Below are 19,798 nucleotides of genomic sequence, written 5' to 3'. Positions count from 1 at the left end.
GAAGTTAGAACAGTTAGAAACTTAATTTCATAAACCAAGATTTAAAAAAGATAAGTCTGAAGACGGTAAGCCGAGCGATCTTACCGGCACCGCAGCACCTGAAGGTATGGCAGGTATAGTAGATAAAGCTGGTAGGGATGAAAGGGATGCTAATTGCACCGGTACTCTTCTTTCAATGGCCACAGGTTGAGGCAGCGGTATTGGCCTCTCTACTATCACCGGTTGTGGCACTGGTACAGGTCTATCCACTTGCACTGGCACTGGAACATTGACCGGCCGATCGACGTACACCGCGTGTGGAACAGGTACGGGTCGATCAACATAAACTGGCCAATCGACAGCCACTTGCTTCTCCACAGGCACCGGAACCGGAACAGATACCGGCACTGGAACCTTAACAGGGTATGGCACTTTCTTTTCGTAATATACCGGCACTTGTTTTGTCACCTCCACTGGAACTTTATGCACTACAGGTACAGGTACTGGTACATGAACAGGCACCTGGATGTCCCTAGTTATCGTGCGAGTGATATATCTTGGAACTTCCTGCCTTAGAATAACTGGGTTAGGCTCTATAGCGACTGAAGTTTGTACTGCAGGGGCTGTGAGAACAGGTGCTGGTACAGCCGGGCTTGCAGCTACTACTGCCGGGGCAGGAGAAGCAATGGCTGGTAAAATAGCAGGTGCTGTAGGACTAACAAGTGATACACCAAAAGAAGGAGTAATCGCTGTACCGAATGGAGATCCCAAATATGGCAACGTTCCATAGCCAGTTTGATAAATTGCTCGCTTTAAATTCTTAGTAGGGTTTGGAATTTCCTTTATTCCATCTTTTTCTATGAGCTCTGATAACTTTGTATTATCTTCAATTTCTTTCGTTAATATTACTCTGCTCGATATTAACAGCACCTGTTAAATACGATGATAAAGTACAGTTTAGTAAAATATTTTACTTTAAATAATTTACTTTTTGAAATTACTATTATAGGTACAGAGACACAACATTTTACTAATAGAATGTATTAAGTGTAAATTATAGAGTTCCTTCTACTTTCTTATTATAGTAAATTCGACAGACCGACATTTGTTAATACTTTTTATGTTTAACTGATATGTAGATCTAGATTAAGAGAAGGCTAGTTGGATGGAGTAAGCATTGCAGGTATTATATCAGCGGGTTTAATACACAGGTCAAGGTGAAGTCTAGTGTATGGACTATACTACCATATCTAAATATCTATTTTGTACATAGGTTCAATGCTTATAAATAGAAATAAAAATAATCTTTATTCAAATAAGCTCATTACAAGCACTTTTGAATAGTCATATTTTGATACTACCACTCATTCGGAATGCAGATTCCTCACAAGATTTAGCAAGAAACTTGTATCTTTTGAATAGATGTTTTTTATATAAATAATAACAGTATAACAAGTAAGAGGCATGCGATAAAAATACGCACTCATTATTAATGTAATCAGATAATATTGTCAGCGCTATGGGTTTAAGATTTTCTATAAAAGCATTATTATCGTTAACGAATTCTTTTTATAGTAAGCTTTTTAGCAAAGGAAGTGTTTTATATGACATTTAAATCTTATTCAGGCAAATTTATAATAGACTCTGGTATTGTGTTGTATAACCTTACGCAATTGCCATAAAACGAATTACTAACTTTAGTTAAACGACATTTAGGTAAAATCTGTTTGTTATTGTTACGTAACCTTTTATTAGTGTAATCACTAACTATTTTGAAATTGTCTATATTCTTCCTGGTATATATAATATTTTCTTAAATGTATTGAGAAGCAACGGTTAGGATATTTGATATCTTAAAGTACTCTCGTAATAACTCCCTGGAATTCAAGTTGTAATAATAATTCAATAACACAATTGTATGATACTACAATCATAATATATATTTTTATAATAGCAACTGCTTATTTGATCTTGGTTGGTGTTTTAGGGAAGTCATTATAGTGTTATATCGTTTTCGTGCATATAAAAGAAAAGTTCACAGTTTTCGGTCCGTAATTTGTAATTCAAGTTCAAGTTTAAAAGAGTTAGTGAATGTTGCTCATGGACTTGCTTAGTGAATAATGTATTTAAAACAAATATAACACAGCCCGTTGATAACAACTTTTATGATACACCACTATACTCGAGGAGGTCTAGGAAGCGATCCCCACCATTTCTCTGATATAATTCCTGATTTTAGAGTCATTGGTAGGTTGTGTTATATGCTGTTCCCGAAATTATGTGCGATTTAGACATCATAAAACAGTAGGTAGCTCATTGAAATAATATAAAAAAAACTTCTCTAGCGAATATATTTGTCAGTTCGGTTCATATTTGAGGGCCTCGGTGGTCTAGCAGTTTAGCTTATCGCTTTACTTCCGGCGGTCGCAGATTTGGTTCCTCGTCTCGAAAACTTTTGTATTCGTGAATTTGAGAGAGATTTTTTTTTATCCGTCTGAGCGTAATGCCTTAAAACTCAGACGGTAATAATAATTTGTAATTTTATTATATACAAAATATCATCGTTATTGCTATTCCTGACAGAGCAATAATTAATTATACCTACTTACGCTACGCTAAATGTATGTGCGAGATTTTTTTATTCTATAACAGTGTGACACAGTTTGTAAAAGGTCAGCCAGTCCAATGTGGAGGTAGGAATATGGTTAGATACAGAGCGAATAATCACTACGTACTTAGTACCTAGGCGTAAGTAAATAACAGCATGGTCAGAACATTGACACAATAGAACATGGTCGTAATATAATAATGACTCCCGTAAAAGACTTTTTAGAATAATTACTTGTGATATTTTAAAACAGTTGTTTAATCCCAGTAAGGTTCCCAGTTTCAATAAAATTATCAGTATACACATCTTAATTAAACATACATTATTCTAGAAATTATATAAATACATATACGAATCTAAATACACTCGCATATACCTGAGGGGACTCCAGGAAGATAATATGTATGTTCGTTCGATTTTTTAGGAAACTTGGGTGATATATTACCTACTTAGTGTAATTTCACATCCTTGACAATTTTTTTTTGTATTGTTGTCGTTTCTGTATTTGAAGATTGTTATTACCTACTATTTATTCGCTAAGTCAATAATAACATGTAACGAAAACGAAGTCACCGGCAGAAACTATAATAGTTTAATTTAACTTTTTTTAACTGGAGTTTAACTAGAGATTAAAACAAATTAATTATAGCACTAATAAGATTGCTACTCAATGTTTTATTTTCCTGGTGGTTTACAATTACAACATAATTATTAAACCGCAAATAGATACATAATTTCATTGAGCGATGTAATAAACATCGGAAGTCTTGCTGCTTTATTTAACATGGAATTCGTAACGGTGTTAACGCAATTATTCAATAAATAATATGTAATTGTAATTTATAGTCAGTGTTATCATCAATTGTTACAAGTAATTCTTATTTTGTATACTAGTAGAGACTGCGGTTTCGTACGTTTACATTTGTAGATTATAATACATTGATGGTTAATAGAACAACAACAATATATAAAACATCTAATAAATACTATTATTGGCTTCGGTGATGTAATCTTTTGAGATACCGTCTTACTTCCAATGGTCACGGGTTCGATTCCGCGCACGGTATAAACATTTGTATTCATGAGCATGATTGTTTACATCCGTTTGGGTGTTTTCTGTGTATATGTATGTTTTTTTATAAAATAATTGTATCTGTAAATTTATATCTGTTGTCTAGTACCCATAGCACAAATTGTGTCAGCTTACCGACTATTTAGAGCTGTGTGAATTGCCTTATTATTATTTGATGAATTAATTAATCGTAGATGTCTTATTAAAAATTGTACACAAAATTAATTATTACCTTAATTTAACGACATATGTACTCTACGAAAATTTAACACAAACAAACAAATCATTTTTGCTTCGTCACGACTCTACGTTTTTATGACATGATATAAAAATACTTTTCAGCAATGATTTGTTACACTTTAGAACTAGTCTACTTACTTTCTATTTATATGTTGTTATCCATCGTTTCGTCTGCTTTTTTTGAGGTAAAGTATACCTTATTCAAATCTATCTTCAAGTCAAATTTTACTAAGATCCGTTCAGATGATTAAGTTATAAAAAGATGACAACAGACTAACTGATAAACAAACTCTCATTTTTAATTACATATAGTATAGATTCTATTCATATTTTTATTTTATTATACAATCCCTAAATAATCAGTATAAAAAAATCATTCTTACCATTAAAAAAATAACAAACGCCATTATAATTCTTTAAATTGAGATCACAGCGGTATCACATTACTTTTTATCGAATATCAAAGTATCAAAGGACCGAACGATTGGGAATATCGAGCTTATGTGATGTCGATTAGTGTTTTACCGTTTTATATAGAGGTAAGGCAGTAACAGTTCTAAGCCGAGCGAAACGACTACTTGTTCGCATTAGGTTGAACAATTTTATTTGAAACTAGGTACCAGCGAATTCCTATACGTCTGTACATGTGTAATCGCCATCTATTGATGGTAATCGAACGACAATAATATTTCGCAGCCTCTACAGGACGCTGTGTATTGTATTCGATATTAAAATATATAAAGAAGAGTATAAATTTTAATAAATATAAAGTATCATATATTAAAATTTATATTCTAACGCGGATTACTTTAAAAACTACTAAAATACAAAGTTGTACTGATATTATACGGCAAGTTAGACGCTAAAGGTATCTTGGTAACCTGTTAAGAAATTCGAGAAAATTCCAAGACTTAAAAAGTTAACGCATTTAATAAATAGAAAATTAATGTATAAGCATTTACGATATGTGGGTATGGTGAAAGATCATAATAATTATCCCAGATGGGGTAGGCAGTGGCATGCTCTATGTCAAAAACGTAATACAAGACATGCCCACATTATAACTGGTTTGAATTTGACAAACAAACTGATACTTGAATCCGACGAAGGTGAGGACTGGCCTACAGCCGAATCTTAGATTAATTTGGTTTCTATCGCTGTTTTCGTCACTGCAGAGTGAGGTTTTTTAGTGTCAGCGAGAATCGAACTCAAGACTTCGAGTCTTCAGGAGTCTAGTTATAAACCAATAAGTCATGACGCTCTAGAGTCTAGGTGAACGAATATAAATGCAGACATACAAATTATTTTGTGAACAACTATATTTTGTTGAATATTATTATGATAGAGATTTATGTTCCTCAAAAATGTATCTGTCTGTATGTCTCTCTGTTCATGTCAAAACGACTAACCGGATCTTAATGAAATGTGTCACGAGAACGGATAGTTTATTAAGAAAAATTCTTTAATTTTGTAAAATATGCAACTGAAGATGCAGAGTAACAACTAGTTGTAAGTACATAATAGAACGTCCCACATTTTTTCTTCTTATTTATGTTTATTCAAGTCTTTTATATGTGAAGAAGGAAGGGATTAGTAACGGGAATTATTGGCAGATTATTATTAGGATAGAGATTGATGTTCATCATATTGCAAGAAAACTAACAACACAGCAGAAAAAGAGCCTGCTGTGCCAGGAAATGTACCTATTTGATAGAATAATCCCCTATCTTCTGTGGCAGCAAATAATAGTACATATTTTTATACGAGAGCAGATAAGTTAAGTGCCGTCTCCGAGCACATAAATGATTTAATGTACAGTCACTGCTTATTCACTACTTTGTAATTTTTTTTAATTTATTAGGTGATTTTTGTCTTGTTATTAGGTCAACAAGATTTACACCAACACAATTACATTACATATAATATATATATATATATATTACAATATATTTGATATACTAAGCACAACCTTAATTATGGGTATTTATATTACTACGACATTTATATTAAAAAAATGTGTTTACACTTGATAAACCGAAACATATGACGTAACAGATTGACTGTTTAATATTAGGTTATTGTACTTATCATATGTGAACAACATAATAAAGTTTCATACTTACCTAATACCCTAAATGACAGTAATTAATTACTTTCGTACTGTTCAATAATTCCGTTCTGCTTTATTAAACGGTAGCAACATGCGTATGCTAATAGATTTTAATCTTTTTATTGCACTAATTGACGGCCTAGGTGATCTAACGGTTTAACACACCGCCTTACTTCCGATGGCCGCAGGTTTGATTCCTTGCACGGTACAAACATTTGTATTCATGAGTATGATTCTTTGTATAGGTCTGGGTATTTTCTATGTATTCATATCAATTGTCTAGTACCCATAATACAAGCTCTGCTTACCTTGGGACTAGATGACGTTGTGTGAATTATCCAGGAGTATATAGTGTAATAATAAGAGTATATTATTATTATTACAATTATGAACCACTACTTCTCGATTTGGCTTTGGTGATCTAGCGGTTTAGCACACCGCCTGACTTCCGATGGTCGTCGGTCAATACTTGCGATACAAATATAAGTTGTGTGTAGGTATTGATCCCAATGTTTTCTATTTGTCATGTATAAATACACACATATAGGTACAAACCAGGTTTTTCTTTATACAAAGACATTCATTTCTCGTCTTAGATTAAGATAGGCAAAATATTATAAATCCTACTACAAGTTAGGATGGCCGCTGTACAAATATTCCGCTTGGTACGGTTCTAACCGAGATTCCTATTTCCTTTTACACGTAAGGGTATGCGAACGTTTTTAAAGCCCTGGTATGTCAAGTAGGTAAGTACGTAATAAGTACATGTTATGAATCGTGGGAGCGTGGTATCTCGAAACACGCATTAAATAGATATATACATGTAGAATAATTTAATAATAACATTTCATTAAATATAATATAGACAACCACATCGTAAGTTACAGTCATATTACAAAATCAAATCACAAAATGATATTAACAATTCATTGAAGAAATGAAAACTGGACTATGCATCCTAATATTATAAATTCAAAAATGTGTCGTAGTATATCACTCTGGTCATAACAAAATGACTGAACCGATTTAATGAAATACGACATGAGGAGACGAGAACGGTTCAAGTTATTTCTCTTTACTTTAAAAAGAATGCAATCGAAGTTGCGGGTACGTACCTCAAAGAACGTGCCACATTTTTATCTTCCAATTTCTGTTTCTTCAAATCCTTTATACTAACGGGAATACTAACGGTAACGGGAACTATTGGCAGCTTACCACTTGTATCTTAACAGATCGTGCTCTGCAACCTCCATGAAAAGCAAGGTGATACGTTACTGATTTAATTCACCACTATAAATAGACCTGACACTTCCTCTGACATCTGCACCTTCAACTACACCACACTACCACTTCAGCGCGAGGGGTTACACCATTTCTCAATCCATTAAAAAACTCTTTTATACCAATATATTTATTCACTGATTCACACATACAAAATAAATTAAACAAACACTCGCCACCTTAAACTAAGATGAAACATAATACCATTTATTCGATTTATCAGTCTAAAATTGTGCACGTATTTAACAAACTAAAATATTTATCAAATAACATAGTACATATACATTGACGTACTCGTTGTTTATGTTAATATTATCATAGTTATTATGTACCTACAATGATTGACAATATACCAATGTATAATGATAATTATGATGTAAATAGTCGATTATTCTCTATTTGAAATAGTGTACTATATTACTATAGATAGTATGCGTTGATGTAAAGGGAAGGTAATAATGGAAACATTGTAGTTCATATTTTTGATGGCCAATTATATAACTACATTAAAATAATAATACATAGGTCTTATATATTTAACATATTATACAATACGGTTACTCATATGATTACGATGATCTACACTTAAACGTTTTATAATGACGAACTAAAATGTACGAAAATATAAAACTATTAGGTAGTATTTCTTTTTCTTTTATATGTATATATAATAATTCAATGGGATATTGTTTTGAATTTATATTACCTAATTAGTGTAGGTAGATGGGTACCTAATTATGATTGTTTAATAATTCATAATCAAACTGATTAACCAAAATAAACGTAATATTTTTGATTAAACGGTACATTATTCGAAAACTCTGTGAACAAATTCAGGAACTTTGCGACTCTAATTTTTAAAATGAAAATATCAAGTAAGTAATCGAATCTCCGCCAATAGTATTAATATGTAATAAATTTTTAAACATATTATATACAGAAATAGTAGAATCACAAAAACTTATTATTAAATATTTTTTCAATCGAATTTGTTTCTTTATCAAACCGGTTTATAGAGTACTTATTTTAAAACTCTCCCGTTTGGTACACATTATTAATTTAGTTATCAGCCCCAGATTGTAATTTTTTTTCGAGGCGTGTCAAAAACTTAATGGCCCTCTTAAGACTCCTTCCACTTCCGTCCAACATTTTTACAATAAACATTTTAACATAATTATTGTAGCTTTTTTAACAGTTATATCTAAACATTGAATTCACTTGACGTCCGTCTGTCACTGGTCAAGTTGTCAAAGGTGCATTAATAATCAGATGTGTATTCATCTGCCAAGTTCGAATTTACCCCAGAACTTGCCGCCCGGGGCCCATGTTGGTCCCCCCTAGATCCGGGGCTGATAGTTATACGGGTTTAGATATGGTTCATAGAGTTTGAGTCTGTCATAGATATACACGTATACACTGATTATTCAGTCTCGTTATCGTCACTTGCGTCGGTGGTCTCAGTTGTTGTGGTTTCCGTGACAGTCTCGGTGACGTCATCGGAATTATCGGCTGGCGTAGTGGTCATACTGTCGGGTAGATGTTCACAGTGTCTACCGCTCACACCGACAGGACAGTGGCACCTGTAGTTACCATCTTCCTCCTCTAAAGATTGACATTTACCACCGTTCTTGCACACGTTTGCATTTTTCTCGCAGTAATTTAGTTCTGAAAATTGATAGGTAAATTTAGTACGACTTTGAAGTAATCTTTATTTGTTACGAATAGAATAGATTTTAAAAAATATCTTTAGCACTTATGAATATATATTTTAAATTGTACCAAATTAGACAAGAAGAATGGGAAAGGAACTTGACGAATGTGATGTAAAATTTTATTAGTAACAATGTATGTCTGTAGTTTCGAGAAAATCTCCGATTTTCTTACTACCAACTGTCTTAATCGACGTACTGCTGATACAAATTATTTGACAGAATGTATACCCGTATAGTATACAATATACGTTACTCGTTAATAATAATAGCCTACTAAATTTTCCTTTTTATGGTGTTGAAATATATAAAATATAATACAAAAACTGCACCTAATGGTAGAAACATTCTCTGCCAGTAAACCTTTGAATTGTTGATCTAGGGACAAACAATATTTCTAATTTACAGAATTTATCCAACATTAATTTTCATTGTATATTTGTATTGTATATTGTATACAATAAGACTGAGAGTAAGGTATGATGGCACCGCCATTATCATATTGTAATAATAGTCACAAAATTATAGGCCACTACATTCAAAAGTGACCTTTTGGCCTATAATTTCGATAAATTTAAATCGATATACAAAATACCTAATAAAAATAAAGCAGACGTTGAAATTAGTTCATAGAAAGCCAAATCTATCATGTGTTTATTTATTGGCTCCACTACCCTACAACCAGAAATATTGAGAACACTTGGTGTAGGTTCAATATATTCAATATTTTACATATATCTAAATACTATTCTAAAAGTGAACGGTTTATTGTGGACGTGTTATTCATTAAATGTTTAAAAATTAACCACAATTATAAATATCCTTATTAAAAAAATAATATTTGATAAAAAAAGAGATCTTAAAAAGATACGATTGAGTTCTTTACTAGTTATTCTCAACGAAAGTAACTCCAAATCGTCCAATACCGGCTATTGAACGATAGGGACAGTGATAAAAATATTAACATTCTGACGTATCCTATTTGAATGAATGATTTTTACTTTGACTTTTATATTAACTTTAAATATAACGTATCATCACCTTTATCACAGAGCATGCCGCCCCATCCCTGCTTGCAGTTGCACTCCCACGGTTTATTGCATGTGCCATTTACACAGCCAGGATACGGATGACACTGCGAGCATGTGGCGCCCGTCCATCCAACTTTACAGCGACATTCACCAGGACGCCTGCAGTACCCCCGCTCACCGTGACAACCGATTGCACAAATCGCTGTAATTCAATATATTAACAATTTATCAATTCTTTTTAACAGTATCCAGTAGAACTGGATACTGTTACTGGATAAAGTAGGGTTCATAAAAAAATTGCATGTATATTTTTCATAACTGACTAAAAGGTCGTATATAACCTTCTACAAGTTTTACAGCGTCATCCAGTAAGTTTACTTATCAACCCACACAATGTAAAGGTTGGTTTACCAAACAAAGTAGAGTACATGTAAGTACTACGAGTACCTACTAAATAATTGATAGACATGTTTAAATGTTTTGTTTGTAAATCCATCTAGGTCCTTATGAAAACAATGCTTAAATTGTGCGGAAATCTAACCTATGATCATCAGAAACAGGACAGCGTGTTCCCACTAGACAGCCGAGTTTGTCAAAGGTCAACAGTTACGAAATTTTTTTAGAAAAGAAATCTGTTTTTTCTCATTATATAATCATGTCAAATTTCAACACCCGTATAGTTGTGAAAAGGTAACAGACTGACAGGTAAACACATTCTCATGTTCATAATATTAGTAAATAAATACTTTGTATTATAGGTATGTAGGTAGACTACAGATACTTTGTAAATCCTAGCGAATATTTAGCTAAATAACATTCGATGTTTTAAACTTACGCGTCTGACACAAGAGGCCGGTGTAGCCAGGCAAGCACTTGCATTCTAAAGGCTTGTCGCAGTAGCCGTGCTGGCATCCAGGTAAAGGTTGGCAGGCTCTACAAGTGGGCCCGGACCAGCCGAGCTTACAACGACACTCGCCAGGCGAATCACAGTAGCCGCGAGTGGCGTGGCAGTCCGAACGGCAAATTGCTATGAACATGAATAAATAATTCTTAGAACATAATAATAATATAGGTATCAGGACAATTCACACAAGGCTATTTAGTCCCAAACTAAGCAGGGCTAGTGTTATGGGTACATAAACAATTATTACAAATACAGATCCATTTTTTTTGTGATACATACATAATATACTTAAGAAACACCTAGATCGATAGAAATAATAATACTCATGAATACAAATGTTTGTACCGTGTGAGAAATCGAATCGCGCGGTCATCGAAGTAAAGCGGTGTGTTAAACCACTACACCATCACCTGTCAATCTAGAAAAACTCTAAATTACATTACGATATTCTGGTTCTAATCCAAATTGATGTGATATTTTCTATAACTATTTCTACTGTTTATATGTTTTTAAATACTTTTAAAAATATATAAATATTATATATTGGGTATATCTATCTGTTATTGTAATTCTGTACACTTGATATTAGACACAAGGTTCTTTTACGAATAGCCGGTAACTTGTGAAAGAGTTATTAAAATTCCTTTGTCAACTACAAAATGAGTTGACAGTATTAAAACGCCTGATCAGGTCTTCATAAATCATAGCTAGATCCATATACCATCTCGTTGACGTAAAACAAACATAAAAAACTGAATCAAAATCGAACAACCCGTTTGAGTGTCATAATACCACAAACAGATGTATAGTCGAATATGTTAAATTTATGACATCCTTTTTCATTGGAGATTAATAACATTTACAAACAACTCACGTTCTGAACAGAAGAGCCCGTCCCATCCTTCCCGACATATGCATTCAAACGACTGGTTGCAATGTCCGTGCATGCAGCCCGGGAGTGGTATGCACTTATTACAATGCTCGCCATAGAAGCCCAACTTGCAACGACATTCACCAGGGCGTTTGCAATAACCTAAAAATATACAGTAATTTAAAAATAACGTGTCAAACATGATCACTGTTGTAGGCACATTTTTCTATATGTAACGGAAATTGCAATCAAGCTAATAGTGAACGTAAGCGGCAACCGTCGTCTATATTACATATATACAAACAGCATCATGCACATCACGTCTTCAAGTGATACAGCATATCCCAAATAGGTCGCCATTCCGAAAGACAAAGATATCATTCTGCGTAACTAGCCCAACCTTCAGCCAAAACACAACATAAAAAGCAAAATCCCTAATGACAGAAATAAGTATGAAAGGTACATCCTTCATACCCATTTCACTCAGACAGACTTACTTTTTACAGTACTTTTTATATAATAATAATAATAAGACAATTATATCACCCCATCAATGGGAGAATACTAAAGTATATATAGAGTATTATAATAATCTAGGACAATTCATACAGCATCTAGGATACTAGACATCTAATAATAAAATAGAAATATTTAAATATGTTTTATCTAAACGCACACACAATATCAATAGATAACACTCAAATCAGTATAAACAATGGTACTCATAAATACAAATGTTTGTACCGTGCGAGTACTCTAACCCGCAACCGCAGGATGTAGTGTGTGTGTTAGCGGTGTGTTAAACCGCTAGACCACCAAGGCGATACTTCGATAAATTGAATTCTTTAAATTATGGATCCTCGTACTGTTACTATATTTTCCTTATACACATACAAACTCGTTGCCATGAATGGGTGTTGCATGAAAAGATAAATCTATCCTCATAGCTATGACTGACTTATTATCTAGCTTCTGTTAAGTAATTCTGATAAATTGCAATGCTTCGCCTTCTCTTTTGGGCTTTTGACTAGCATGACAATATCTTTTATTGCACTTACTACAAGTATGCACTCTACATATTTCGTTATATAAAAGCTTTCGCATGACTGTTCGCAACTAAACTTTCTATGTGAAAGTTCCGGTGAATTAGTGTTCAAGTAAGTAGGTAATTTCTTTTTGAGTGTAGGTAGATAGGTGCCTAGCGTAACTTTGAAAAAGGAAGAATAATAATAATAGACTCGTACTACTGATGCTGGTACATTTTGTACGAACCACATCTGTGTAAACTCTATTCCGTTTTTAATGACTGTAAAAGTACAGGGTATTATTACAGTACTTAGGAATTACAAGGCGCGAGAGTCACTTAATGTTGAATTCACAGGAATTAACCGTGATTGTTTCCAGGTAGACCAAGTGGAGGTCGATCTGATGTAGGCTAATAATGCCCATTACTAACGATGTCTCCAAGTCTTTGCAAGTACTAACTTAAATATATAACATAGGGTCTCTACGTTTAATCCACGCCTTTGGGAAAGATTATACATATCAAAAACCTCTTTAGTAGATATAAGAAATTCTAAACATTACCTTGTAGTGGATCGCAACCCTTCTTACAAAGAGGGACATCGCATATATCTCCTTGCCAGCCGGGCAAACACTTGGGCTCTCCGTTGTCATCGCATATGTAGTGACTGTGTTCGCTCAGCACCGCCGGCAGCGAGCATGCCTGAATATTAAACAGTCAATAAATAATACAGCTATATAAAATACACTATAAAAACTGGCTACAAATAATGCATCCACTATGTTAGTCAATAATATAATAGTCGATGTCTATATAATTACATTCAAATGAAATAGATTTGAATGAAACATTCAATCATGAATGCGTACAGATATATAAATTTTCTTATTTATATTAAGAGGATATAAATCTGTAATACTTATATCTGCAAAGCATTCTCATTGTAGTTTCAAAGTCAAAAATAGCTAACATTTATAAACATCAATATAATAGATTAATATTATAATATCTAATATGACGAACAAAGTCACATACTTATGTCAACCATAAATCAAGTTTATCAGACTCTAAATTTTTCATTAATGTAAAGTGGATATCCAGCTTGTGTGAAGTCGAGTCAAAGTTTTCCTGACTCATCTGTTTTGCTAAAATCTTTTACTGGAAACGGTCACTGAAAGTGATAAACATAACATTGTCATACCTAAAATTAACAGCGTACTAAATATATTTTGATTTTGCATTAAAAGATGTCATGACCTCACAATTAGTTGTTGCCATTACAAAGCAAAAACAAATATTATTCTGGACAATTCACACAGAGCATGTCCTACATACTAGTTATCTTATAGATATAGGTTCTTATACATTTTTTGTACATGGAACAACATCTAGGTCAATACAAACAGTCATACATAAAAACCAACTAAGTCGAAGTAGAGGTCGCATAACTAGATTGGATTGAAATCGATCTTCATATTAGATTCATTAAAAAACTTACTACGTAAACAATTCGGTTTACTGAAAGACAACATTTTATGCACCATATTTAGATCCAGTCCATATATTTAGATATCTAACTTTGATCGTAACGATTTTGGTATGTTCGATTGTCGCTGTCAGCTATCGACTACTCTCAAAAGGAACTCCGATACAATAATATTGCACTCCAGCGTCTCTCATCTTTAATTATTTATATAGGTATGTATACTGAATTACTTATATATTAATTACATATTTCGTGTTTAATGAAAAAAACTAACTGATTTTGTTTATTCAGTTTAGTCTTGAATAAAGTTAACTTGAATTAAAAAAAAAATAATACATATTTAAATTGAAATCGATATTGAGATTAGAGATGAGTTAACTTAGTTTAAAAAAAAACAGTATAAATAAAGATTAGGTAAACTGTAATTGATATTGAGATCGAAATTCAGCGTTGACCTGCTGCTGTTTCAGTAAATAATTATTTAGTGTAGTTTTTTGACACACAACATAAAGTGATAACGCCGTTGCGTTATCAAATCGTGCGTGCATTGTGTCCTTACAGTATAGACTACGATCTCATTAGGCATTCATTATCAATTCATTTTTGTAATAAACTAACTTGTACACATCTTTACACGTGTGATTTCGATTAGTTGATATTTATGAACTCTTACATTATAAAATAAAACCTATGGCATACATTTCAGATTTCCGTAGTTAGTGGCTTGTGTCCAGACAAACCATTTCAAATATAAGAAGCTATAGATTGTCACTAAGTACTTGCTATTTCGTGTGTTTTGATTCTCTATTTATCATAAAAGATAAATCACATCTAAGCTTGTGTTGTTCGCAAAATTACAAAGACGAACTTGTTAGCAGATTTTCGCTGTTCAGTTCGTTAGTTCATTTAATAAAATGCAAAAAGTATTACCACAGATAATATAATATTACATAGAATTACAAAAAAATAAAAGGGACTTACGGGAAAAATACTTATGCTTCATTGGGACTTTGGGAGCAAACGTACTAGTCGTAAGAGAGCTTCGAACCAAACTGACTGATTCCATCTGACTTAATTATATAGATGTTTGGTTGCATAAATGTTTAGGTTGACATTGTTATAATAATGATAATTCATTGTAGATTTTTATCCAAAGCATTATAATTTCTTACATCTAGTGTTTGTGTGATTCATTCATATATCGTTATTATAATAACATTCAGTATTACCACAGATAACATAATATTACATAGTATTACCTACTTATTTGATGACGGCTTCGGTGGTCTAACGGTTTAGCACACCGCTTTACTTCCAATGGTCGGGGGTTCCATTCCTCGCATGGTACAAACATTTGTATTCATGAGTATGACTGTTTATTCCGGTCTGGGTGATTACTATATATATTATGTATATATTTACAAAAAAATATATATCTAAGTATCAATTGTCTAGTATCCATAACACAAACTCTGCTTACAGTAGAACTAGATGGCGCTGTATTAATTGTCCAGGGTTATTTATTGTTACTTATTTTTAAACTTTCCCGTTTGGTACTTATTATTACTATTATTACTCCCATCAAGTCGTACCTATATATATCTATTTAGTAATAATTTTATTGTAAATGATTTACCATACAATTATTTGTATTAAATCCTTTAATATTTACTCTTAGTAAATATTAAAGGATTCTATAGTCAAAAAGAAATAGACACGGTACGCCTTTTATAGAATTATTATTATAATATTAGCCTATAAATTCGCCCGAATAATCAAGTCATACCTATTTGATAACGGTTCGGTGATAACGGAATTGGTTTACTTTACCTAACTCTTATTATGTCTGAAATCTTGATTTTTGTAATGTTTCCAGTTATTTTAATTTAAAACCCGACCTACTGAACTGATTTTTGATATAATTTCTATGGGAGCAATCTGCAAGTATAAGTTCAGATAAAAAAGATTTTTCATCGTTTATAAACCGATAATAACGGAGCGGATAGAAACTCTCCTTTTTTCAAATTGGTTCATAATAGAAAGCCTTGCTTCCTCAAGCTATGTGATCGTCAGGATTACAAGCGATAAAAAGATCTCACTGAGTCAGCAAGGAACTTTCTAATAAGAGTCGCGTGAAAGCAACGAGAAAGTATGCCACAAGAAAACCCCGGTGAAAATGTCCATCACCTGTATGTAATTTAAATTCAAACAGGAGATATTTTTAAATATGGTAACTCTCATTACCTTTCTTCACGCTATATTCCATACGGTCAGGTAGACTTTATTCGACTACATCAATAAATCATAATCACGTAAATTCAACTGGTTATTCGTATTTTAATTTAATTATCGTTTGATTTAAATTATTGCAAAGACATTTTATTTCTAGGTATATATGGAAATGTCTGTTTCCTTTATTGTCGTACCTACTAATTAACAATTTAATATCTACTTGCTTAGTTATTACTCTTTAACTTATGTTTATACCAAATGTTGTTTACCAATCTACTGGCTTATTGTAAATATCATAATAATGATTATCTACTATACTCAATATATATGTAGTGTAAAACTATTGAATCTTGCTAATATTTTGATACATTGCGTGTTGATTTGCGTCTCTATTTTACCACTATTACATGGGTCAAAAAATGGGTCCGAGATAATCTATTTCCACAGAAGCATTCCCACTCTTTTGACTAAATATATATAGATTTTATTCCATATAAAACTACACCTATCTAAACAATCTATGTATGGTATTAGTATAAGTATAGATCTTGTCAATAAAAAACGAACCAAAAATATAGCAGTATAATTAATGATAAAGTGCAACTCTACATAAAAGAGTGGACCAAAATATTGATGTCATTATATTCTTTAAAAGAAGCAGATCATAGGCACTCACCTGTTTCTTCCATTTAGGCAAATGTTTCGCCGGCAAAACAACAGGACATACACAGCATGTGATGAAGATAATCACGAAACTCTTCATCTTTAACAATCCATTTACTTGGTAACAATGTTGATAACCTTGAAACACTAAAGAGCGATGCAGACACAGGTATAAAATCGTAAATCGGCAAATGGAATACGTTAACTGTTAATTTTTTTATTGCAATATTCTCAGATGATGCAGCTGGTGCGCACTCCGACGTTGTTGGTACTGTTATGTTGTGTTATTGAACTTGACTCGAAGCAACTTTCGCCGCGGTCGCTTTTTACGAAGCCACAAAACTAGCGTAGAAATTGTAGGTACCCATCACTATGGAGCTCGTCGACGATCAGGCGACTTCCGTCAAGCACGCATCATTTACCAATTGTGTTGTACAAGAGCGTTCTATAATTTTAATCAAATGCATTCGTACGTTTTTGTACGTTTGATTGTGTAATTAACGTCTAATTTTAATTAAAGGATATGTTCTCTACACTTTCATTTTTAATATCTACTGGTTTTATGTGCTTTATCTAATAAATTAATTTTTCGCCAAAAGTCGACTAACATTTAGAATTAAGTATTCATTAATAAAATTAATATCTTTAAATAATATTGATTGACACCTAACAAAAATAAGTGTACTGTACCTACCTAAATTTGAAATATATCTACTATAATTTTTGTGTATAAATTCATTAATTCTATTGTATATTAAATTTTGCATGCCAAAACAATGGCGGAATATGTGAAGTATTTTATTAATACTGAAATTCTTTTATTATCTATACCACATTTCATGCAAATAAATTCATTTGATTTCTGTTTTCATACAAGAACATAGCCAATTGACGGCGTGCCTTTATCGATCACTTTACTGATATTAGTAGATAGTAGTACCTATCATGGCCAATTAAACAGTAACAGTTTAGTCGAGAATTTTTTGAGGAAAGAAAACTGAGTTAAATACGGTTATGTCATCATATAATAATAATTTATAAGTTTAGTCCGAAAAACATTGTAAGTTTCGTAGTTTTATATTTTATTAATCTACATACTGTCAGTCTGGAATAGCTATTCCAGAAATTTTTAATGACTCATGCGTAAGTAATTTTCATATAAATGATATCATATAGACCTGTAGTCCATGTGATGTTATTTATTTTGAGAAATCTCTCAACTCATGGTACTAGTACTTACCCTCTACTCGCTGCTTCTGGGGCCTAATACTATACTGAATTTCTCTTAAAGCAGTTCAAGAAGACGTCACGGATGCACAAAGTATCAAGTATTTAGTGAAATTTATTTTCCTGCCTCGAGCTTTTAAGGAAGAAACTACAAGTAATTCGATTTCAACAAATAAGTTATCACAAGCGTGTGAACCCACGTTTATTTCAGTTCTACTACATTTATCATAAAAGCTACAATTCCACTTCATTTAAGTTTTGTTATAAGACTTTCAATTAAAAGCACCTCTTTGCAAATACACTAAATGTATTTGCAAAGACGTGGGAAAAGTGATGCTTTTTATAAGTAAAAAAATATAGTAGCTGTATACATACATACAAAGTGCCCAGTTACACTTATTTATATTACTCCTTAATCTACTATACTACTAAAAGTTTTTGTATTAAATACATACACTATGAGATTCAAATCTATTAATTTGCGAATTTTATGTTTTAATGTTATCTTGCCACTTGTCATTATTACGTATGTAGGTATATCATGAAGATTTAAAAAATAAAATTCCAACGTACCTATGTATTGTTTATTTATATTACTTCTATATATACACTATATAAAGCTATATACACATAGTTTAGGTCCATATTTATTATAATTATTATTAATTACTGAAGCTCAGAGCAATATAAATGTTACATGAAAAATGTTTACAACAAGATCATAATTATATTGAACAAGTTGTGATGTTAACAATAAATAAGACAAGAATAATATCAAAAAATATCAGTATCAAATTATTGGCTAGTGTTGTATCATAAGTTTAGTATTGCATTCATTGTGTTGTGTAGTTACTCCTATTTTTTCTTATTCCTACTAGTGCTTATTATTGGATTATTCTTTTGCCGCAGAAAATTAGGGCACATACTATATAAAATAGAAATGCTGTATGTAGTCAGACTACAATTACAATAAACACCGAAATTATTGAAATTTCTATGAAAATAGAGTACGGTTCCACCCCACTTTGTGGAGACACACATACTAACTACGCCACGCCCACGAGAAATACATTCAATAGGACCGAAAAATAGGAGTATTTCACCAATTATAATATCATTACATAAAACCACAAATGTATTTGAAACGAGTAATTTAATATTAACTTTGTACACTTTTAATACATGATGTACCTAATGAGCTCACTTTGACCTTTTATAATTAAACATGAATTATTACAAAGCTCATTATATAGCATAATATAGTAAATGCATTTCAGACATTATACATTATTGTTCATAAGAAGTACTTATGTTTTTTTTTTCATTTGTGTAATAAAAACTGTGTAATCCTTTTGACGGTG

General features: G+C 32.2%; 2 protein-coding genes across 2 annotated transcripts; both read right to left on the bottom strand.

The window, feature by feature from the left end:
• Positions 1 to 27: 27 nt before the first annotated feature.
• LOC131842140 (BCL-6 corepressor-like protein 1) lies at positions 28 to 4,346 on the bottom strand. Its single transcript, XM_059190662.1, has 2 exons — positions 4,283 to 4,346; positions 28 to 909 (listed from the first exon to the last, which is right to left on the bottom strand). The coding sequence occupies exons 1-2, from the start codon at positions 4,304 to 4,306 to the stop codon at positions 28 to 30; spliced, it is 906 nt and encodes a 301-aa protein (XP_059046645.1). The 5' UTR covers positions 4,307 to 4,346.
• A 3,042-nt stretch (positions 4,347 to 7,388) lies between these two features.
• On the bottom strand, positions 7,389 to 17,617 carry LOC131842139 (neurogenic locus protein delta-like). The gene is made up of 6 exons (XM_059190661.1): positions 17,224 to 17,617; positions 13,393 to 13,531; positions 11,809 to 11,967; positions 10,866 to 11,057; positions 10,041 to 10,232; positions 7,389 to 8,955 (listed from the first exon to the last, which is right to left on the bottom strand). Exons 1-6 carry the CDS (start codon positions 17,308 to 17,310, stop codon positions 8,711 to 8,713), a joined length of 1,014 nt encoding a protein of 337 aa, XP_059046644.1. The 5' UTR covers positions 17,311 to 17,617; the 3' UTR covers positions 7,389 to 8,710.
• Between the last annotated feature and the right edge of the window lie 2,181 nt (positions 17,618 to 19,798).

This window comes from Achroia grisella, unplaced genomic scaffold, assembly GCF_030625045.1.
Source record: "Achroia grisella isolate CSIRO2021 unplaced genomic scaffold, CSIRO_AGI_Agris_v1 utg2138, whole genome shotgun sequence".
Classification (NCBI taxonomy): Eukaryota; Metazoa; Arthropoda; class Insecta; order Lepidoptera; family Pyralidae; genus Achroia; species Achroia grisella.
Note: the sequence above shows the minus strand (reverse complement) of the source record. Positions and strands in the feature narration are given on the sequence as shown.